The 25,473-nt window shown below is 37.5% G+C and overlaps 1 protein-coding gene across 1 annotated transcript in view; it reads right to left on the reverse strand.

The window, feature by feature from the left end:
* The window catches only part of Ccdc178 (coiled-coil domain containing 178), a 347,767-nt gene that overhangs the window by 242,252 nt on the left and 80,042 nt on the right, over positions 1 to 25,473 (reverse strand). Inside the window, exon 12 of the mRNA XM_028887739.2 lies at positions 22,212 to 22,365. Coding sequence (XP_028743572.1) covers positions 22,212 to 22,365 — 154 coding nt within the window. The remainder of the gene's footprint in view (positions 1 to 22,211; positions 22,366 to 25,473) is intronic.

The following is a 25,473-nucleotide window of genomic DNA, read 5'->3' on the forward strand; positions in this document are numbered from 1 at the left end:
GCATGCCCAGAAGTAGAATGGCTAACAGGAAACAAACTCATTGGCAACTTTGGAGGTTCCTTGACTCATGATATCCTGTCAGAGCTTTTCCTTTCTTTTAAAATAATTATATTATTTATTAATTTATTTTATTTATATGGATTTTTCTTTTTTGTTACAATACAGGTGCTTTGCATATATCATATAGTTTCCAGTTAGTGACTTTTTGGGATTCCTGAGTGTGCACGTGAGTGGGTATCTATTTCCTGTGCTTTCTCTTGGGCTCTTTAACTTTAGTTTGTTTTTTCCAACTTCAATATGTCAGGTTTTTTAAATCCCACATTTTACTTTATTATTATCCCTTAGAAGTCTGTTTGTTTTCTAATGAGAGACAGGGGAGGAGAAACCATAATCAGGATATATTTTGAGAGAAAATAATATTTTCTTAAAATGGAAAAAAATAAAGGAAAAGAAAAACAAATTTAAGTATAAAAACATATTACTTATTACATGTTTTATGAAAGGCTAGTTTAACAAAATTGTAGAATGAATCTAAGTATTGATATGATATTATTTACATTTAATAGATAATGCATCTTCACGTTCAGATGATTTGATTAGAGACAGAGCATCTTATTTAAAAACAAATGTCTGGATTAAATTACTTTTATTTATAATAGTGCTGATGGGAATGCAAACTTGGAAATCAATATGGTGCTTTCTCAGAAAACTGGGAATTGATCTACTTCAAATCCAGCTATACCATTCCTGGGCATATACCCAAAGGATGTTTCATCCTACCACAAGGACACTTGCTCATCTATGTTCATAGTAGCTTTGTTCATTATAGCCAGGAACTGGAAACATCCTAGATGCCCCTCAACTGAAGGATGGATAAAGAAAATGTGGTACATTTACACAATGGGGCATTACTCAGTTGTTAAAAATAATGGCATTACAATTTTTTCAGGCAAATGGATGGAACTAGTAAAGATCATCTTGAATAAGGTAACCGAGACCTGGAAAGACAAACATGGTGTGTATTAACTTATAAGTGGATATTAGCTGTAAAGTAAAGGATAACTATGCTGCACTCTACAGACCCAGAGAAGCTAAGTAACAAGGAGAGTTGGGAGAGGGGGTGCATGAATCTCACTGTGAAGGGGAAATAGAATAGATATTGCCAGTGGATGAGGGTGTTCAGATGGGAAGTATGGATGGGAACAGGAGGGATTAGATAGGGGGAGGAAAGAGGGAAAGAGTACTAGGGGTGACAACTGGAATTGGGGGGGCACCTTTGGGAAGAGCTAGAAACCTAGCACAATCAAAATTCCAGGGAATCTGTGAGGATTACCCTAGCTAAGACTCCTAGTAATGGGAGATACAGAGCCTGAACTGGCCATCTTTTGTAATCAGGCAAGATTTCCAGTAGAAGGATTGAGACATCAACCCAGCCACAATACTATTGACCCACAATTTTTCCTGTCTACAAGATGTGCTGGGATAAGGGTGGCACAGAAATTGTGGCAGTGTCCAATCAATGTCTGGTCCAGCTTGAGATTCATACCATAAGAGAGAGCCCATCCCTGACACTGTCTGGAGGGTCAGGACCCAGAGGTGTGAAAGCTCAGAGACTTAGGATAGAACCAAACATGACTGGCAAGAAGAAAGAAAGAAAGAGAGAGAGAGAGAGAGAGAGAGAGAGAGAGAGAGAGAGAGAGAGAGAGAGAGGGAGAGAGAGAGAGAAAGAAAGGAAGAAAGAAAAGAAGAAAGAAAGGAAGAAAGGAGAAAAAAGTCAATGAAATGATTCCTATTGATATTCTGCTATACTCAGAGATTGTTGCCTAGCCCAACTGTTGTCAGAGAGGCTTGATGCAAACAGATGCAAAGACAGAGACAGACATTAGGCTGAGTTCAAGGAATCTCGTGGAAGAGGGAGAGAAAGGATCATAGAGGCCATAAAGGTCAAAGAAACCACAAGAAACCAACAGACTCCACTAACTTGGGATCATAGAGGATCACAGAGGTTGAACCAACAACTAGGGAGCCTGCATGGGATTGACCTAGGCACTCTGCATATATGTGACAGTTGTGTAACTTAGTCCTCTTCTGGGACTCTTAACAGTGGGGACAGGGGCTGTCTGACCCTGTTGCCTGCTTTTGGGACCTTTTCCTCCTATCAGATTGCTTCATCTAGTTTTAATGGTCTTAGTCTCACTACAACTTGATATACCATGGCTGACTGATATCCATGGGTGACCTGTCCTTTTCTGAAGAGAAATGGAGGGAGAGGAGGAATGGATTGGGGGATGAGAGGTAGGGGGGACTGGGAAGAGAGGAGCGAGGGTAAACCATGGTCAGGATATACAAACAAAACAAATAAATAAATACAAAAATAAAATTAAATGTACTAGCAGTTCTATACAAGTTTTGTTAAAATACATAGTATTTGAAAATAAAGAGAGAGAGAATCCACATAGACACAAACAATTATGTAAAGCCTACACCAAGTTCCATATGAAAAAAAAATATGTAACAGGAACTCTTACGTTGATTTTCCCAAATGAAGATAAAACATAGTAATAAAATAGAGTATTCTTTATTTTATTTTAATTTATATAATTGAAGGGATTTTTTTTTTGTTTTTGAGCAATACTTTTTATTGATTCTTTGGGAATTTCACATCATGCACTCTCATTCCACTCATTTCCTAGTCCCTCCATATCTGCCTTTCAGTCTTCCAGTATCCTCCTCAAAAGAATATTTAAAAAGAAATAAAAATTAAAATATTGATTAAAAAACAAAACACAAAACAACAAAAAAAGCAAAACAGAAACAAGCAAACAAAAATCCCACTTTGCTTTTCAATTCGTCCTACCTCTCCATCTCATTATTCATCTCAGTGGCATTGGGAGCTGCTGTGTGTCACACAGTAGACCCTTTTGTCCAAACAGCTTTGTGGATGCCCACAAAGATTTCCTAGTGAGATCTGAGCTTGCTTTACCCAGCAGAGCTGCATTAGAATATTGTTTGACCATGTGTATGATTACTAGGTGGTTGGAAGGGTCTACACGTGGCTGAGCTAGGGGGGATTTTTCGCTCCACTCTGGCATTCCAATAAATAGCCCTTTAGAAGAGACAGGAAGGCCCAGGAGATAATGGTTCAGGCCCTCCTGAGGCTATCCCGTGTTTCTCTCTGTTTCTCTCCCCGCCATCCGACTTTCTAAATATTTCTCACTTCTCCCTCCAGAGTACCCTGGGGAAAAAGTGAAAGGGGGCCTCGCACAGAGAAATGGGTAGGCACCCCACAAATAGAGCCAGGAACAGGGACTTGACAGAAGAAGTGTTAGGTGGTATCACGGGTGTAAGGGAGCATGCCCAATAATGAATTAAAAATAAAGGCAATGGTATTTTATTCTTGGGAGTGAAAGTAAGGCAGGTGAATGCCAAAGTTAAAAGTGAGGCTACCGCGAATATCTCTCTCTATCGAAGTCTTCTTTTCTCTCTCTCTTAATTTTTATCTATAAAAATTAAGGAAGAATATAATATAGAATATAGGAATATAGTGTAAGAAGAAATTTAGAATAAGAGTAGAATTAGGAATATTGGGTAAAAAGAAACAGTGTAAGGTAGAATAAGATAAGCAGCAAGACAGAGGATCCATGTCCTTGATTCTCCAGCTATAGCACCATAAACACAAACTGGGAAGAACCAGAGTCATGAAAAAATGCTATAAGAAAATGGGCAGAAAAAGATAACTGTGGAAGCTTATGACCTGTGGACAGCTTAGATCTAAGCCCTGAGCAGCAGGGAAAGAATTTTCCCCGAGATAGATGTGGATGAAATAAAACTCTTCACTCTGCTGGCATTGCCACTGTATGAAAACATCATACCATCAGAATTAGTTTCCTCTTGGCCATGAAGCCAAAGTTTAGGGAACAGAAGTCTTGCTAAAAACTTAGTAATCTTTCTCTAGAAAACTGAAAGCTTTTCAGGTATTTCCTTCTCGGATTTTTTTTTTTCTTCCTGCAAGGGCAAAATTAAACTCACCTGGAAAATCTATCAGAATGAAAAAATTACCTGTAATTGCCTTAGAAAAAAACACAAAACCTCTTGGAATATGGAAAATCCTCTCTGCTAGTCCTGTTTCTCCTTCAAGCCAGTATTAGAAAAACAGCAGCCAGAATCCACAGTGGCCAGAGCCTATGCCCAAGAAAGTGAAGGGAGAAAGCCCAGTAGGGACAGCTTCCCCAGGGTGGGGCTGCAGCAGAGGCAGTGTGGGACCCAGCAAGGGGCTGCTGGCATGAAGGCAGCCATGGAGGCTTTGAAATCCTCCCTGCAATGAGGGAGGTAGGGTCTAAGTTTTTAAATTGGGGACTCAAGCCCCTACCCTCAGAACAGAAAGCAGTCAGCAGAGAAACTGAGCCTCTGCTAAGGCATCAGGGACTCTACACTTTGCAGGAAGGGACAATCAGGGATAAGCAGAGGTTCTATCCAGGGAAACAAAATCTTTCTGAAAAAGCTTTTATTTCAAGTACTTTCATTTTTTTTCCACTGATCCAGTAAGGTGGGAAACAAATACCAATCTGTAAGCATGCACTGCTGGATGCAGCCTGCTGCATGAAAAATGACAGGTTACGGAAGTACACCTGTCAACGCCAGCTCAGGGAGAACAGAAACCTCCCATGGTGAAAAAGCTCACTTGATCTTGATTTTCAATATGAACACAAACCATTAAACGGAAACAGGAGTGTAGCAGACCTGAAAGGCAGCTTGGGAAATGTAGTTTCCAAGAGTGTGATGATATAGAGAAAGGCAGCTAGGGAAATGTAGTCTGTAACAGAGTAGCATAACACCCAGGGGAAATAATACTGACACTGCACTGCCCCAAAACTCTGCTTTTCTGGCTAAAAATGTCACTTTTTTTCCCAAGCAATGTTAGAAAGCTTAACTTTAGCTCCTGAGAACTAGAAACAGGTGAACAGCTTGCTTGTCTGGAGGCAATTAAAATGCTAATATCTGTCAACAAGTCTCTTTGAAATACTCATGGTAATCTTAAAAAGCAGCTTTAAGAAATTAAGAAGAGGGAATTTTACACTCAGTCACCAAATAAAGCTTAGAGCCACTGATGGATTAGGCTCTGACTTCAAACTCTCGAGAAAACTTTCAGAATGATAGCAAAGCTGACTATAAATTCTGAACTTTAGAAATGATTTACCTACTTCCGGTCTTGTTGAAAGAAAATATAATAGTTCTGTTAAGAAATCTCTTCTAGATATTTGCTAAAGTACTCCTATAGAGTTTGCTTTTGAATGTAAGTTAGTTCTGTTGAGAGATTCTTTCTAGATGTTTGCTAAGGTTTGTAAAATAGTCCTATAGAGTTTCCTTTTGGATATAAATTTGTAAAAAGAGTAAATATTAAATGTAAAAAGTATAAATATTAAACGTAAAACATGTAAATATTGAATATAAAAAGTGTAAATGTTGAATATAAGTTTGTAAAAAAGCATATAGTGATGTTCATACTAGATTTATTTTTATTACTCTTTTGCCTGTAAAAAAGCATATAGTGATGTTCATACTAGATTTTTTTTTATTACTCTTTTGCCTTCAGATATATTTGAACACTTATGATAGCTCAAAATATAATTTTATGGTCTCAATGGCCCCTGGAAAACTTAAACAGAGGTGTTATAATTATGAGACATTTTCTGTCTTCCAAGAAGTCTTCACTCCCCTTCTGTTTCTGTTTAGAAAGAGATAGGCCTCCCACAAAGGGATAGGCCTTCCACAATAGAGTTAGTTTGTACAGAAATTATACAGCTGTGATAGGAACACGTGTAGATATGAGCTACTTAAACAGCTGAAAGTGTTTTTACAATTAGCAAGGGTTTTTGTTTACTTGAGTAGATACTTTGAAGCGTTTTGAAATGACTGTTTTCTCCTGGGAATCAAAATAGCCTCTTGAAAATTTTATTGAACATCTGTTAGGAGAGAGGTTTGGGCCTAAGATGACTGCTGTAGTCATCTTAGGCCCATTCCAATAAGGATACTCCATCTTTATTATCCTCTACTCCTTAACTGGGAGGTGTGGCAGCTATGCAGATTGGATGTTTGGAAGATCTTAGTAGGGACCTGAGTCAGAGCTCCTCACCCTCTCTTGCCAGACACTGGTAGCCAAAGACAGGTAACTTTCTTCTTGATAACTTCCTGAATGTATGTATGTAAAATTAATCAAAAAGGCTGACTTAAGACAGGCACAGTCTATCTGAGGGGCCTGGAGGGCCCTTTTTTTTTATATTGAGAAGTGGGAGTTATGGAGGCCCACAAAGGTTTCCTAGTGAGATCTGTGCTTACTTTACCCAGCAGAGCTGCATTAGAGTATTACTTGACCAGATACATTGTTACTAGCTGATTGGAAGGGTCTACACTTGGCTGAGCTGGGGAGAGCTTTGCTCCACTCCTTGGCATTCCTATAAATAGCCCTTTAGAAGAGACAGGAGGGGCCAGTGGATCATTATCCAGGCCCTCCCGAGGCTATCCTGCATTTCTGTTTCTCTCTTGTCTATCTTTCTATCTAATATTTCTTATCCCTCTCTCCTCAAGAGTACCCTGTTGTAAAATGTGGGAGCTGGGCTCCCAACTGGGCTCCCACACAGCTTTACTTGCAATGTTGATTGTGTAATGAGTTGTTGTTCAGGTTCGAGGCCTCTGGCTTCTGGTACACCATCAATGCTGGACCCTTCCTGAAACTCCTCTCAGATATGCTGCTGTTGACCCACATCATGGAGATCCTGTGGCTATGGTTCCATAGGACCAGTCCCTTCAGTGCTCTAGCAGGTCACAGATGAGGTAGATGTTGGGGTGGGTCAACTCAAAGCCCTGGATGTGTGCCTGAGTGGTAGCTAAATTGGTTAGTCCTGGCCATTGGGACCATCCCAGCCAGCTCTCCCACATTCATGATGAAGGATGGGACCAGCTTTCCCAAGTACTGGGGCCATTATCCTATGAGAGGCAGATCAGCTCTCCTGTGTCAGGGTCATCAGGCCAGCTCTCCCAGGGCCAGTGAAGGGTGGGGCAAGTTCAACATGGCCCTTGGACTTCAACATGAATTGTTCATATGGGCCCTTGTCAACACAGACAATGGACATAAACACCTGGGGCCATGGTGCTGAGGGCTTTCTTTGCCTGGATCCATGGCTCTACTGCAACCAAGGTCTATGTTAATGTCCATGGCTCCTGTTACCATTAAATGTTGTGTGGAGGCTAGGTGTGAGCCAAGGTGGTGTCCAAGGGCTATGCTACTGCTAACAAAATGCTGATCTGATAATTGATTTTTAAGTAGTGTTTAGTTTTTCATTAATCCACTTTAAAAAGCTTTTATGGGTATGTGTATGTGACTGAATGTGTTTATGTGCACCACATATATAAAGGAGTCTATAGAGGTCAGAACCCCATGAGACCTGATTCTCAGGTGGTTATGAGATGTATGTGGGTGTTGGGAAGTAACCTCAGGCCCTTTGCAAAAGCAGTAAGCTCTCCTAGCTGCTGAGCCATTTCTTCAGCCCCTATATTGAAGCTTAATGGAAGAAAAAGTAATATAACATTAACCATGAGTTATCTAAACATAAAATTAGTGTCAGAAACACTACCAGATATCAGAATATTAATAGCACTGTTTCAAAGTAGGGTTTCTAATTGCATTAAATAAACATGATATTGAAATCTAAATGCCTACAAGTTCTGAATTAACATTTTAAAAAGTTATATCAGAATTCAATGAGAAAGAATTTACTTAATTAACCTAGTTATAATAAAATGACATTTCTATCAAAAAAGTGTAAAGTGGTTTCTCTACCTCATATCCAGCTCATAACAACTATAAATTTCAGATAGACAAATAATAAAAGCACAAAACAGTTCAAATCATTCAACTGACTGGTAATAAGTTAATGGGATAGTCAAGAGCTAGAAGATAATGTCACCTTGTCATGTGAAACAAAAGATCTGTTGATGTGTTTGATAAGGTAGCTTTATTGTGTGTATCAAATCAGAAATGAAGGAAAAATGAGACCATGAAAATAACGTGAGATTACGTCAGGTCTTAGAAATCTGTACAAAGGATATCAGTGAAAATAAAATAATAGAGGAGAGAAAGAGAGAGAGAGAGAGAGAGAGAGAGAACTTTCATTAAGAAATGTACAAAAAGATATCAAAACAATTATTGAAATGCTCAAAGGCACTTACGGAAATAAAAAATAATAAATACAGAAATGGTCCTTTGTAATAACTGCTATGGAGTCTGTGATATTTTGCCTATTCCTAGTCCAACTTTGCTTCTAAAAATGTCTGGGTGAGTAATGGCCACAAAGATTATGAAAACTTGAAGTTGGTATTCACCAGGAAGACCAGAATGTGACTGGCTAGAATGCATCCAAAGCTTCATTTTAATTTTCTGACCTCTCTGGTAGGAGTTTGTTAAGTAAAACTCCTTTATGAAGACAGCTGTATGTGAGTTGAAGTATTTTCACAAGCAACTAATCCAGCTCTGTAGCCACTTGCTATCACCAGTATCAGTTGGACAAAGAGTAGACTAGTCAAGACAATTAAAAATGAAGGCAGGATGAATAGTGTCCATAGTAGACTTGCAATTGCCAACACATTCTTGGTAGTGTAAAGCACTGTAAATATCTAGGGATGAGTAAGGGCCCCAAACTGGTCAAGTGTCCTAAAAGTCCACAAAGGATGCAAGTACTCACATCTGAACAACATTAAGGCATTATGAAATAAGGAAATAAACACAAGACATACTTGAGAGATACCTGAGTTCTGAAGAACACAGTGCTGAAATGAGACTGACCTTTTACAATGTCCCATCATCACCCAGTCCCTAGGCTGAAAGAAGACTGCATTGTTTACATGTGACACAGAAAACAGGTATTACAAAGACCTCTGGATAAACCAATGGTGACCTCAGTAGACAGAAACAGGAAGAAGTCCAAGAAGAATGAGATTCTGATGTCAAGTACTATAATGTTGCATGATTTTAAAGTTTCCAGTGGCAAAACAGTAAGATAGGTTATGAGATACATGAAGAAATAAGAAATACAAACTATACCAGAGGAAAATAAGGCTCAATAGAAACCTTATCCCAGAGAAATTAGAGATGTTATTTTAAGTATATTCAAGAAGTTAAAAGAATATATTCCTTAAGGAAATAAATTAAAACATTATATTGTTTTGCCATAAAGGAAATATTAGTAAACTGACAGAAATTCTGTTAAAAACTTAAATAGATAATCTATGATTGAAACATAAAATCACTTAAATTAAAAAATAAATTTGTATACTTCATGTATCAGACAACTGCCAATCTCTAAAAATAACTCTTCAATGTTCTAACCATTCAAACAATGAAGGTTAAAGGTGACTTATACTACCAAGCTTCTGCTAAATGTTTGTGGAATGAGCACTAAATAAAGTTATGAATCATTCATTAGCTTACTTAAGCATTGCAAGAGTGATTCTTCTTTTCTACAACTTTATCATTGCCTCACCCCTATCCTAACCTCTAAAGCCCATGGAATAACCTGCACTGTAGGCTAACTTCTGTTCTAATACAAATAATAGCACACAAAGAAGGTTGAAGATGCCAATCATGGAAACATATAAAACTATATGCTAGGTCATGAATTCAATCATGGCAATTAAAAAATGAAGAAATGCCATATAAAATGGAAAATGTTTTTATTCCACTGTGAAGCAAGAAAATGAAAAATATGACACTTCTCAGCCAGTGATTAGGTTGGTAAAATTTAAAATATTCTCTCAGTCCTCTAGAAAAATCACAGAAGCTGTACTTTTATAACCTCTCCCAAATATGGATGCAGATGCTGGCTTATGTATTCATACGAAACTGCTTTGAAAAGAAGCAATATCTACTTTATATCTTTAGTTCCAACCCATCAATCTAACTTTTGAGAATCTATACCACAGAAAGAAATGGTATCTGATAGGATCTATAAACTTCCTTATTTCTCTATTGTTTGTAATGGCTATTAATTATATTTGACATGAGCTTATTTATGATGTTGATAATTAAAATTTTCCTTCAGATAAATAGTGTAAAAGATTTTAGGGAGTCTCCATTGTGCCTTCCTTCACATGTACACTTCCACTCATTAGAGCATGAAAAAGAAAAAGAGCAGGAGAAGGGAGGGAATGTGGGGTTGGGAATCAAATGATGCCATTTCCCTTTCCAGCTAATGATGTGGCTTGGCATAACCACTAAGAGATTAAGCTGTGCTATTATAGCAAGCAGAACAGAAGCAGTGGTGAGCACCTTTCTCAGTTTGGATTCTTTGAGGCTTAATTTTTTTGTTTGCTTATTTTCTATTATGTTGGCTTTTTTTCAAACAGAGTGTATATATATTCAGAAAATAGTGACAAATAATTGCAAATAACATGGAGGTCCCACCTGGTGTGGGAACTCTTGAGTCTCCTGCAGTCACCTCTGAATGCTGGGATCATAGGTGCTCATCACTATTCCCAGCTATGTTAATTCAGAGTATTCTGTTGTCCTCCTACTGGAAGACACGACTATTTTGTGGGTGGGGTTTTCTGTCCACTGCCGGTTGTCAGTGTTGTCACGCTGTGACATCACTGGCACTGAAAATGGGCTCAGGAAAAGCAATCTTGAGTTCCCTGGTCCAGACACATTCTCAGCAACTGCAATCTCTGCATTGCCCCATCTGAAAAAATATCCCAGGAAGTATAGACACAGAATTTGTGAACTTCTTGAGAATTTTAAACCCCATTGGTCTAAACAGAAGAATTTTTGTTCTCCACGCTGTACCCTGATTGATGCATGGAAAAGGACTAGTGTGCAGTATGTTTTCTGTTGAAGAGTACGCGTTAGACTTACATGTACTATCCTTTTTGCATAGCCACAGTGCCTTTTCAAGTAAAAGAGCAAAGTTACTAGATGTCTGAATAGGACATACCTCGTCTCTCTCTCTCTCTCTCTCTCTCTCTCTCTCTCTCTCTCTCTCTCTCTCTCTCTCTCTGTGTGTGTGTGTGTGTGTGTGTGAGATAGAGAGGGAGGGAGGGTGTGTAAATTGTTTTTGCTATTTGATTATGTATATATGTGACTATATATCTTATTGTATATTTATAGAAACATAGAACATTAATATATATTCAGAAAATAGTGACAAATAGGTGCAAATAACATGGAGGTCCCACCTGGAAGTGAAATCTGACTGTTAGATAGCTTCTGAAATGGCAATATTCTAAATGAAGCATGTTTAAAATGCTCAACCCCATTAGTCATCAGGAAAATGCAAATTTAAGACCATAATGGGATAACTCCTTCAAAAGAACCATAATTAAAAATAAATAAAAACATGACAGATGGTGTTAATTGGAAGCTGGGAGTCTTATGAATGATGATAGGAGTAAAATGATATGCAAATATTTAGGGAAACTCTGACATTGTCTGTTAAAGCTAAACATACACATTGTTGGCCTAGCAACATGCAAGATGCATGAGCATGGTTTCAGGGCATATTTTCAATGTCTGGGCCCGAGAAGCTGTCAGGATTAAATCATCATAAACTGAAGTGAGGAGCAAACACTGCAAGCTGTGGAGAGGCTGAGTTGCTGAATGTTCAGCTACAGGGACTTAAGTGTGGGCTGGAGAGGCAGCTCATTGGTGAAAGGCACTTGCTGCCAACCATAATGATCTGATGGTCTGAGCCTGAGCTTTGGGACCCACATGATAGAAGGAGATACATAAGTCTCTTTTATACAAAAAAATCTCAATTAAGATGTAATTACATCACCTTCTCCTTCCCTTTCCTTCCTTTAATCCTGTCCATGCCCATCCTCACTGCCTCACTCCCCCACTCCCCTTCTCACTCTTGAAATTTGTCATTTGAGTTCCACACACATGGTGTGGCACATAATCCCAGCCCTGGTAAATAAGTAAAATGTAATTTTAAAACATTAAAAATAAGTTTGAGATTCCCACTAGTCACAAATATAGAGATTATAAGTTGTTAGTTAGATACTTAAATCTTATTACAGAAGGCAACTTGGGGAGTCCTCAGGCTTAGAATGTGGGAGATAAAAAGAAATCAGTATAAAGAAGAGAAAACAATCCTCCATGAAAATAGGAAAAAGTAAGCAGACCTCTAGTTCTGAAACTCAAGAGAGAAAGGTTCCAATAGAAAGCTCTAGTCTGTTTGGCTAGAGACTCTGTGTAAGCTAATTAAGCCAGTGGCAAGTAAACAGAGGCTGTGCTCAGCAACATAGAAATCATTGTTGACCTAAGTCAGACAGCAGTTGAGTGAACAGGCCAGGAAAGTATAGTGGAATGCATTTAAGAACAGGATGAGTAATATCACGGTCAGATGAGGCTTACTCAAACAATGACAGGTTCTTGTTAGGAAATCCAAGGATGTAATTTGCTGTATTTGTAGATAACAAGAGAAGACACTGTATGAGCATGGCTCTAGACCTTGAATGAGCCTAGATCCTTGACAAAATGCAAAAGTCAATGTAATTCAAAGCTGCTCCATCAGTTTGTTGGTTTGATCCAACAAACATGATGAAGTATTAAACTTAAAACTATCTGCCTACTTTAGGGGAAAACTAAAGCTTAGCGAAACCAAATCATTTGCAGTAAGAAAAGGGCAGAACTTGAACTCCAATTGTTACTACTGTGACTCAACATTTCACTGGAGGTACTGACCAACATTATCAAGTAACAAAACAACTGCAATGTGAGAATTGATGACAGACTGGTAATACTTTGCATCCTGGAGCTCCAAGATGAACAATGCTAAAAATAATAGAATCATTTCCTTAGTACAGTATGCATTAGCATTACTGATTATTTTCCTACACATAACCAGCAAATTTAAAAAAAAAGAGAAATCTCAGACTACTCTTGCAACAAAAATAAATTTCTTGAAAAAATGCAAATTCTGAAGGAAGAAACTTATTTTAAAAAAAGTCCTAATTGACACAGGAGGTGCCTTGAACCATAGGCTCTACAACAATTGCGGGTCAAAATATTTGAAAAATAGTGTTTGCACTGAAACTCTTGTGACCATGATTCCCTATACAGCACTATTCATGTAAAATGCACATCTCATTAGTTCTTAGAAATCATCAAGGGGCGACTTAGTGTGTGGAAAGATATGCATAGGTTGTGTGTGAACTCTGCACCGTTTCATATAAACAATGTGAGTGTGCAGAGATTTTGACATCCACAGGGGCCACTGAAAGGCAGCTATGACTTCAGCGTTTCATAAGCTGAAGCAGTAGTTTCTTCACTAAAATTTTTATCCTAAGAAACAGATAAGTGAAATTACAATCTAGAGCCGATGAAAGAATCCTGTGGATTTAAACAGGACTCAGTTTGTAGTTTGATTGTGTTGACCATGATGTTCAGAACTTATTTTAGTTTCAAAGAAATCCTGATAATACCAACAGTATCATTTATACATTTAGGAAAAGAAGGTAATGCAAACACAGACCATAAATTATGACTCAACTGCCAAATAATGTCCGATACATGATGGAGCAGATCTCTAGTAATTTCACAAGATTAGTTGTATGAAAGAAAATAGTTTCATGAATAGAAATGCTGCCTAAGAAGCAGAATGTAAAAGGACCAAGCAGGAGTTTGCAGAATTTTAAAAAATGTAAAATTGTGAACAAATTATATAAGTCTGAGAATGACTACTGTGATTCTTCACAGTTCTTCTGGCACCACACAATCATGCAACTTTTATTATTTTTGCAGAACATTATTATTTTATTGCAGTGAGTAATTTAGTTTAAACATATTTGAGATATTTATCATAGCTTTGTTTATAATGCTTAAAATTAGAAACATGAATATCCAGCCTCTAGAAAAGTCTCAAGTTACAAATATTATGTATTAAAATGTAAAATTATACAGAATTAAGTTTTAATTTATTATAAACAAAAGCATATCATCAATTCCCGTATGGTTATATATTTTTAAAATATATTACACGACCTGTGTACCGTTGTAATCAGAATGTTAGAAGGGACTACCTCTTGACAAGGAGATAATATAACACATAAAAATTTCCTATGCACTTTAGTGTATTCCAGACTTTGAAGAATGAATGCTATTTGTGGCATTTAAGATGTGCCTTGAAATAATTTTAAATCACAGCTTGCATAATGAAACTCATTTCATGAGTGTTGCCATGAAGAAAACAATATATGCTAATAGTAAGTGCAGCACACTATGTTGGGTAGGCCTGACTGGAATGATCTTAAATAGAACTGTACAGAGACACATGAATATGATGAATACAGAAAATTTTGTAAATAATTTGATGCAAAGTATAACAAGAAATAGAACTAGAGCTCTCAGAGCAAGAAAATCATGCCTGTATGTGTTTATATGCATAAATATACAAACATATATATGTACAACATATAGACAATAAGTATAAGTACTCAGAGTTTAAACAGGAAAATATAAAGTAAAAACAAGGTAAGATTAAAAATGTAAAGGAGATTAAAAACTGCAAAACATATCCTAGCTTATTAGTGGTCAGAAAATTACAAAAACATTAAACTGAAAGCCATATTTTAAACTCTAAATAATATGAAAAATATATACAATAAGAAATAGAAAAATTCATAGTAGAGATTTCCAAATAATACTGTAGGAAGCAAATGCATCTGAAATTTTAATCCTTTAGATTATTTCCTACCTAATCTGTTAAAAAATTCAAAATATTTTTAGTCATGTGCTACAAAAATGACACCAATAAAACATACCACTCAAACAATGAAAAGGAACCCAGAAAAAGCAGTTGTATTTCTGTCAGAAGGTTTTATCAGATTCTCAAGCAAAAGTTACTTAAATGGATACCAATTTTCTAGGTAATCAAAAAAAAAAAAGGCATCAAAGTTCACTTTATAAAGCTAGCATACCCCCAATAAGAAAGTCTATCAAATATGACACAAATTAAGAACAGTGAAGTACGGACTCACTTATGAATATGGATGTATAATCTTAAGTGAAATACTTGCAAGTCAAACACAGCAGTAAATTAGAAGAACAATAAACCATAACCGGGCAGAGTTCATCCAATGAATTTAAAGCAGTTTAATATTAATACAATACAAATTTTCAATTGGTCAAGTGGGAAACTCCATAGTACCACCTTCTCAGATGCTCATAAAATGTTTTCTATAGTTAACATTCATTTTTAATAAATAGCTTCGATAATCTTAGTCTACATTAAAAAAAACTTAAGTGTGGTACTCAGCATCTATTTAGAGTTAACATTTGGGTAACATCAAGTACAGATAATGAAAGGCAATTTATAGATACTACTTCTATTTTATATTTGTGGGCACACACATGACAAGAGATGGAAGCCCTGCAATGAAAAAATTAGCAACATATACTTTTATCTTTCATGATGATTTATCTGTACACTGGGGCTATTTTTTGATGAAACTACATTGTTTTTAATCATCCAGCTATAAACTTGGCACTTGACTACCATATAATAGCTTTCTGTCTACCGGAAAACTCCTAATTTACCTAGATAGGCTTCCCAATTAGTAAACTGATAGTTATAAGTACTGTCTCATTTCCTTTTTTTGTAAGTAAATGGTTTTATCTAAAAGATATTGAGGAAAAATATGAAATAAAAAAGGACATATATGAGTAGGAAATTTGCAAAGTTGGATTCATATATATAACATAACAGACCATATATAAATATAACAATTAATAACTTACAAAATCAACTGTTTACTAATAAGAACAATATTCAAAAATGTTGCAAATCTCATTTATATACCAAATGAATCCATTTCCTTACCTGCATTGAATGACAAAAATAATGTGTGCCACCATCGTTGTTCAAGAAAACAAGGATATACAATTTTTTTTAAGTCACATTTATTTTATTATAAGATAATAAAATAAACTGCAGATGGCTGCAATTAGGTAACAAAGCCCTGAGCTTCTAATAAGGGAATTATTTCCTAAAAGTATTTTTGAACTGTGGGACAAAGTGACCTTAGGGGTGAAAATGGTGTGGCCTCCCAAGCCCTTGCCTCTTCTGTGACCAATTGGCATTTAGTGGCTACCTGGGAAGGTGCTCCACTTTCTTCAGTGCTGTAGTCACTGGTTAAATTTACCGTGGTGATGCAAGCAACCATACTTAAACTCAGTGGCTCTTATAGAATGGGTATGAAATTAAGAAGAAATTTGTCAAAAGTGGTTCAGTGGGAGCCTGAAAGGGATAAAAGAGGGCATTATGGGACAAAGCCATCAAAATTAACTATATTGATGCATCTCCTTTGCTCAGATGGAGATCATTACAGATATATAAAAATTGGCAGCTGATCTTGGGCTTACCATAATGTGTGCACAAGCCCTAAGGCTCAGGGAACATCTCAAAGGACCTGGACAGAACATTTGCTTCAAGATACTGTCTCCTATATAGAACAGTAAAGCTGCTCTCATTAAATAGTCACCTAAACAAGGCCACCATAATAACACCAGTTGACATGTTAACATGAATGGGGGAAATCTCATAAGCTACTTTCCTTAGATGAAGACCTACAGGCTGCTGAGAAAAGCAGAGTCAATCTCCATGGATGAGTCCCTTGTAGGTTATCTGACCCTCAATAAGTCATAACAAATACACATGAGGGGGCACTAATTTACTTATTAGCAAACTTCATTCAGGTATAGTTGCATGCATATATAGCACATACATATGTAGCATGAATCCTAATTGGTCTTATAGCAAAAACTGAGGGCCAGATATCAGGGTAAATGCTTACCTCATCAATTCCTCAGCCAAAAGGGGAAGATCCTGTGTCCATGAATCCTCAGACTGAATGCCCCTAAGTCCTCAGCCCAACAAGGCTAAGTCCCTGTCTCCTCCTGCCTTATATGCCCTTCTCCACCCAGCCTAATCACTCCCTGTCTCAACCTTCCTAGTGCTGAGATTAATGGGGTGTGTGCTTCCCAAAGACTGGGAACAAAGACATGAGATCCCAAGTGCTGGTATTAAAAGTGTGTGCCCCCATTGGTTAATCTAGTGTCTGTCTTTGCCCTCTGATCTTCAGGCAAACTTTATTTGGTAAGATTACAAACAAAATATCACCACATTTCCCCCCCCCTTTTTTTTTTGTCTAAAATGAAGATTGTATGTAACTAGACTTTTCCTGCCTTGCCCACAGTAAGGACAAATCTTTGTCACCCGCCAGTCCCACAGCTGCTCAGACCCAACCAAGTAAACACAGAGACTTACATTGCTTACAAACTGTATGGCCATGGCAGGCTTCTTGCTAACTGTTCTTATAGCTTAAATTAATCCATTTCCATAAATCTATACCTTGCCACGTGGCTCGTGGCTTACCGGCATCTTCACATGATGCTTGTCCTGGTGGCAGCTGGCAGTGACTCCTTCTGCCTTCCTGTTCTCTCTTTTCTCCTCTCTGTTAGTACCGCCTATACTTCCTGCCTAGCCATGGGCCAATCAGTGTTTTATTTATTGACCAATCAGAGCAACATATTTACCATACAGAACATCCCACAGCAATTGTAACTAATATAAGAAAAACTATATACAATAAGTACAATAGCCATACAGTCAAGAATTACATTAACAGTGTCTGGTCCATTAACATTTGACAAATTCAGAGAAAATACTTCATTGTTTGTCCCATTTTAGTGAGTCCAAAATGTTGTACCTCATTCACTTTCTATGTAACTTATATTACCAACCAAAACTATCTTTTGATGTCTTTCAAACTTATACACTTCACACCTCTTTAGTGAGTTTCTTTTCTGAATTTATTAACAAGGAAAACTTCAACTATAAATATCTAGTCTTCAATTCCCTCAGAGACCCGAGAAGGAAATAATATTAACTGAGAAAGGAGGAAGTGCAAGCAAGCGACTTCCAAAAAATGTAAGAAATGACAGAAACAGCTGGCTGCCTAGACAGTTGCCTTGGTTCCTCTGCAACATTGGGGCATCCATCTTCAGCCTACTGGCCTAGCATATCTGACATTTTTTTTTTTGTGAAGCAGGACATTCTGAAGGGCTGTCCTACCTTGCCTTGGAAAAGTTCAGCAATCCTATCTTTTGTGTCCTGCTTGTTCATTTTGGACAGCACACTGTCAGCAGTTGAGGCAAGGGCATTTTCTTCTCCAGTGGCTAACTGATGCCACAAAGAAAGTAAACTCCATATAGAGTTTCTTCAATTCCCATCATCTTCTCTGATGCTGCCTAACATTATGATAATGACATGTCTCATTATCATAAAAAATAACTTATGTAAAACATCTTAAATTCCATATTCTGTAGATCTCTGAAGGGTTTCAAGATGACCTGTCTATCTAAAATATATCTCTGTTTGACGTTGAAAATATACCTAACCTTACTACAAGTTCAATTGCAATAGGGACTAACTACTAACCTGCATTTCATTATTACCCTGAACAGTTTGTAATAATAACATTCAAGGACTAGCAATTTGCATAACATTGTTAAATGAACTATATAGGTACAATACCTTGAACAAGATTAGAAGATTATGTACAGTATGTTCTAACAAAATTAATCTAAAATTTGTATCAATATATAAAATTTTTATACAATATAAAAAACCCAATCCATTGTAAAATATTAAAAACTGGTATTTTTTTAAAGTAGATTCAATAATATATCTTTTTTATCTTATCATATCCATATCCTCTCTTTTTTCTTTTCAGAGTAGACTCAATAGTCTACCCTTTTTCCCTATCATTTCTATATCTTTTCTTTTTCAGAGTAGATTCAATAATCTACTTTTTCTTATCATATCTATAACTTCTTTTTTCCCTTTTCAAAACAAGAATACTGAATCTAATCCCCTTTGTTTAGTCTTTTTCCTATGCATTACCAATAACAACTTATAACCAGCCACCCTAAACAATGACAACTATCCATAACCCACTGAATGACCAAAAATCACCCACTCTACCTCTTGGGAATATGGGTGTTGTATTCTTAAATTTACTTCCTGCTGTCTGGGGGTGAAGGCATATTTATGAGATCCTGAAAAGAAAATTTTGGGTAAATTGTCAAGTCCTGGGAGAGGTAGGTGTATCATTTGTTGTCCAGTCTCTGCATAATGGGAAAGTGCAGGGCTTGTCTCAGGTCTTAGCTATAATAGTCTATGAAGTTGGATTATCTCAGCTAGCCTCCTTGAAATGGTCCTGAGCAGTTTGTGATCCAAAGCTGATCTTTGGGTGGTGTTTGTCAGTTAGTGGCATTATCATAGATAGTCTATGTGGAATCAACATTGCAGGACCATATCATCCATTTAACATTTCAAAGGTTGCTGTTAGGTGGTCATGGTTCACTGCAGAAAACTGATAGAGACTCAAACCCAAAATCATGTATAGGAAGCTAAGTGAAGCCTTTTTTCTAGAATTAGTTAGTACTTTATATGACTATTATTAATCCTTTAACCTTTTCAAGATCTGCTGCATTTGACACCTAAAATGTTTAAGTTTAAGGCAGGAGAAGATAGGAGCTCAACCTTTAAGACTAAGGGATTAGGGGCATTCAGTCTGGGGATTCATGAAGACAGGATCTTCCCCTTTTGGCTGAGGATTTGGTGAAGTGAGAAGTAGCTTTGGCTTGCTTCCTCTAATCTTTTATCATTTACCCCAATATCTGGCTCTGGGTTTTTCTTTTTTTTTTTTCTTTTTCTTTTTTTTTTTGGTTTTTCGAGACAGGGTTTCTCTGTGTAGCTTTGCGCCTTTCCTGGAACTCACTTGGTAGCCCAGGCTGGCCTCGAACTCACAGAGATCCGCCTGCCTCTGCCTCCCAAGTGCTGGGATTAAAGGCGTGCGCCACCACCGCCCGGCTAGGGTTTTTCTTATAAGACATATTCGGACTTGTGTTACATATATAATAGTACTTAAGGAAGAAATCATGAATCTGAGATGGGGTTGAGGCATAATGCAGAGTTGAAGCCAGGAGAGATAATGATGGAAAAGATGTAAATAAAGTACTTATGTATGAAATCTCAAAAAATTTAAAAAATGTGTTATATACATGTATGAAACTATTTAAACATATATGATGACATAAAATAAGGAAAACTCACAGAAAGCCTAATTTTCACATTTAAAAATAATTTGACTATGATACTTGAATCTTCTTGACCAATTCAAAAGTTAAATGGAGAAAAATGTGTTTGCATAGATTTAAGGAGATTGGAGGAAAGTCTATGTCAATGAAGAAATGACTCTAAATTAGGAGCAAACTATGCCTTGAAATCTGAAAATAAATTCTCTGTAAATTTGTATGTGCAATTAGGCAGCACAAATCTTATTTTTCTCTTGAACTGAAGGTTTCAGTTGCACACCAAAAACAAGGCTTGGTGATAATGCACATCACTGGTTTTAACTGAGTGCTTGATGTGTACTCCTGAAAATATAGCTTATAAAAAGAGAAATGCTGAAAAATTAATATATTTAAATTTAATCATGCTCTCATATTCTCTGGAATGTGTACTAGTCCAAACAATTTCTATAATTGAAAACTACTAGGAATCTTTTAAATGCTTTCATGATTCCCTGTCATGAATAATATTGTGTTATTACAGCAAATTAAGGAGGCACAGGGTTGCCAGTTTAAAAATGATGTATGAAATAAAAGATTACAGGCTTAGCAAATAATTTTCCCCTCTTTGAAAATATCTCATCAATGGTAATCATTATACGGATGACAAATTGTACTATCAGCAGAATTTTTTTAATGTAATAACTATTTGAATAATAATATATAATCTTCTGACTCCTACATTTTCCTAGTGCTTATACTTCTATCTTTCAGTGAATTACACACTTTGGGAAGTTACATCCACACTGTCTTAGTTAGGGTTTCTGCTTCTGTGATAAAATACCATGACCAAAACAACTTGGTGAGGAAAGAGTTTACTTCATCTTAAAACTCTCATATTCTATTACTGAGGGAAGTCAGGGCAATAACTCAGGGCATGAATTTAGAGGCAGAAACTTAAGCAAAGTCTGTGAAGGAATGCTACTTACTAGAGTTTTCTTCATGGCTTATTCAGCCTGCCTTTCTATAGTAACCAAGATCACCAGCCCAAGGGTGGCATAGTTCACAGCAAGCTAAGGTCTCACACATCAATCATCTATTTTAAAAAATGCGCCACAGACTTGCCAACAGGTCAGTCTAGTGGGAGTATTTTCTCAATTGAGGCCCTCTCTTACAAAGTGACTCTAGCTGTGTCAAGTAGACAAATAACAGCCAGCACAATTGATCCCTCGTCAACCTGACATGCAGACACATCACTAGTCAACTAGGACATTTCTTTTTTCATTTGTTTCTCAGATGGCATGCCAATACCAATATTTCAGTATAAAACATAAATAACTTCAAAAGTCCCACAGTCATTAGAAATTTAATCTCTTTAAAACACCCAATCTCTTTCAAAATTCAAACCTCTCTAAAACATCCACAATCTCTCTAAAGCTCCAAAGGCTCTCTAAAAGTTCAATGTTTTTCAACAGTGGACTGCCTTTTTGTTTAAACCAATTAAGAACATAATTAAGAAAAAATAGCATTTGCAGAAAATTTGATGGAATTGAAGATGATTATGTTAAGTAAAGCAAGTCAAACTCAGAAATACAAACCTCATGTTCCCAATCATGTGTAGAATCTAGGTGTCATGTGTACCTATCCAAGTCCTATGTGCATGTACACACACACACACACACACACACACACACACACACACATGTGTATATACATGTATAGACATATCCATTTATATATACCTACAGGCAATTAGAAGGGATAATGTTTAGGAAAAGGACCGATGGGAGGGAGAGCAGGGTGGGCGAGGGTAAAGAAGATGATTGTTGCCAATGCACATGACATACTTGCATCAAAATGTGATTAAGAAACACATAACTTTATACAACAAATATCAACTAACAAAAATAAAATTTTAAATCATGATGAAATAAGTATTCTGTCCAGTTGCCACATCTGTTTTGCTATCCTTCAAAAGAAAACTAATACAGGCAGGATACTGGCTGGTATTCAATCATTGACAAAGAAAATGTATGACTTTTGGCTATAAGTATTTTCTGGATTTTCAAAATATGCAAACACTCACGTTTTTCAGTAAATTGGATACTTCGTACGTTGAGCTCTGTGTTTCTCTCAGCATCTCAGTCATTGTTTCCTCATCCTCCTCAATGTGGACGTTCACAGACTCAATTGAGGTTGAGTAGTGAGCCTGCAGACTGCTAAGCTGATCTAGCTCTTTCCTAAGATAAAAGCAAAGAGGATTTTGTGCACATTGAAAATAAAATTAGCCTCTAACTTATTAGGAATCAATGGAATTTATTCTAAAAATTCTCCCATTCCAGAGTAGTTCCAAATTCCTAAAAGATCTTGGATATTAAGTAAGAAATGAGAACAAAAACAAGCTAGTATTTATGTTTCCAAAGGAAAAGAATAGAGAGAAAAGTTATGTACATATTATTTGACTCTTTTGGGGGATTGTTTTGGATTATCTTGTGGGAGAAATTGGGTAGTAAAGGTATGAAAAGTCACTGGGCATTTAAATATCACCATTTTCACATCTGCTTAACCAGAAGAGTCAGGAGAATACATTATGGATTGTCACTCACTCTCTATTGTGAAGAACATATATTTTGTACACTGTAAGAATATATGTCAAAGATGATTGGTTTAATGAACAAGCTGACTGGCCAATAGCTGAACAGAATAAAGTCAGGCAGGCAACCCAAACTGACACTGATGAGATAAGGAAGGGTGGAGTCAGAGGAGTCATCAGCCAGAAGGAGAATGAGTTGGACATACAAAACGGGGTAGAGGTATAAGGCACAAGCCTTGGGGCAGTACATGGATTAATAGAAATGGGTTACGTTGTAAGACCTAGTTAGTAATAAGCCTGAGCTATTGGCTGAACACTTATAAGTAATATTAAGCGTCAGTTGATGATACAGAAGCAAATGCTAGGACATGAAAACTCCACCTATATATGGAACCTAATGTCCAGGGCCACGTACATCCGTACAAAGCCTGCAAAAGCCTTAAAAAGAGTTATAAAACCACACACACACACACACACACACACACACACACACACACACATACACACACACAATGAAATCAAGCACGGCTTCTTGGTAACTGCCTTTTCTTGGCTAAGATCTGTTTGCTAGGTGCAAATAGAGGCACAGCTCCTTTAAGATAAGGCTTCCTTTTTCATGATAGTGGCACAGAGTGTTTTTGGGGAGGTCCTGCTAAGGAACACTTAAATGGCAATGGTTGGGCTGCTTCGTGGCAGCATGAACCCAGAAGCTCCCCAGAGTAGGGACAGTGAATGTGACTGTTCCTGGCACCTCCCCCATGAAGCTGGGCTCTTAGGGAACCAGGTGGGGTAGAGCCAACCACCAGGACAGAGATAGAGGTACTAGTTATGCCTAGCCAAGGCACTTAGCAGTTTAAGGACTCATTCAGTCAGAAAAAGTTAGAGATATGCAGTAAGTACTGATTCAGATGAAAACAACAACAACAACCTCTAAACAGTTTACTGTGTATTCAAAAATGTACACAAGCAAAAGATTTATATGATTATATTAAAGGCACATGCTTTTAATCCAAGCACTCAGGAGGCAGAGTCAGGCAGTCTGTGAGTTCAAGGCCAGCCTGGTCTACAGCACAAGATCCAGGACAGGCATCAAAACTACACAGAGAAACCCTGTCTTGAAAAACCAACACACACACACACACACACACACACACACACACACACACACACACAGGCTTAGGAAAGAGAAAAGAAAGAGCATATACAGTCATTGATTGAAAAATATAGTTTTAAAATGATAAAATAAGGTCCTAAAAAGGAGAATAAAGTAATATAAAAAGAAGAAAGCCATGTAAAGATGGAAAATGCACAGAGAGTCTGGATTCTGTTGTTATTGTGTTATCTTTGAATTTTTTTGGCTGCTAAGAAACACTGGATTATGAAAACTGCTATATTTAGCCAACCTATATATTTTAAAAATATCTTGACTTCAAAATTTAAGTCAAAAGATATGTTACTTTGGGGGAGAGATTATGTTTTTATTTCCATAGGAAATGAAAGACTGCAAATTTATTCATGGTTAAAGAAAATTAGGTTTGTTTTTCTCTGCTGAGTAGTATTCCACTGTGTATATGTGCCACAATTTATTTATCCATTCTTCAGTTGAAGGGCATCTAGGTTGTTTCCAGGTTTTGGCTATTACAAACAATGCTGATATAAACATAGCTGAGCAAGTGCTCTTGTGGTATGATTGAGCATTTCTTGGGTATATGCCCAAGAGTGGTATAGCTGGATCTTGGGGGAGATTGATTCCCAATTTTGATTTCCGAAGTGGTTGTACAAGCTTGCATTCCCACCAGCAGTGGAGGAGAGTTCCCCAAGTTCCACATCCTCTCCAGCATAAAGTGTCCTCAGTGAGGTTTGCAGGCAAATGAATGGATCTAGAAAAAATCATCCTGAGTGAGGTAACCCAGACTAAGAAAGACAAATATGGTATGTACTCACTCATAGGAGGATTCTAGATGTGGAACAAGGATGACTGGACTGCTACTCACATCACCAGTGAGGCTCCCTGTAAAACAGGACCCCAAGAAAGACACGGGGATCACCCAATGATGGAGAAATGGATGAGATCTACATGAACAGCCTGGACATGAGTGGGAACAATGAACGGCGAGGGTCGAGGGAAAGAGAGCAGGAGATCCCACCTGGATCAAGAACAGAGAGGGAGAACAAGGAATAGGAGACCATGGTAAGAAGACCACATGAGAAAAGGAAGAAACAAAGTGCTAAAGAGGCCCACAGAAATCCACAAAGATACCCCCACAAAAGACTGCTGGCAATGGCCAAGAGACAGCCGGGACTGACCTACTCTGGTGATGGGATGGCCAAACACCCTAATAGTTGTGCCAGAAACCCCATCCAAGGACTGAGGAATCTGGATGCAGACATCCACAGCTAGGCCCCCGGGTGGAGCACTGGGAGTCTAATTAGTGAGAAAGAGGAGGGTTTATATGAGCGAGAATTGTTGAAACCAAGGTTGGATAAAGCACAGGGACAAATAGCCAAACGAATGGAAACACATGAACTATGAACCAAAGGCTGAGGGGCCCCAACTGGATCAGGCCCTCTGAATAGGTGAGACAGTTGATTGGTTTGATCTGTTTGGGAGGCATCTAGGCAGTGGTACCAGGTCCTGGGCTCGCTGCATGAGATAGCTGTTTGAAACCTGGGACTTATACAGGGACGGTTGGCTCAATCTGGGAGGAGGGGACTGGACCTGCCTGGACTGAGTCTATCAGGTCGATCTCAGTCC

Source organism: Peromyscus leucopus, chromosome 19 (assembly GCF_004664715.2).
Source record: "Peromyscus leucopus breed LL Stock chromosome 19, UCI_PerLeu_2.1, whole genome shotgun sequence".
In the NCBI taxonomy this organism is placed as follows: Eukaryota; Metazoa; Chordata; class Mammalia; order Rodentia; family Cricetidae; genus Peromyscus; species Peromyscus leucopus.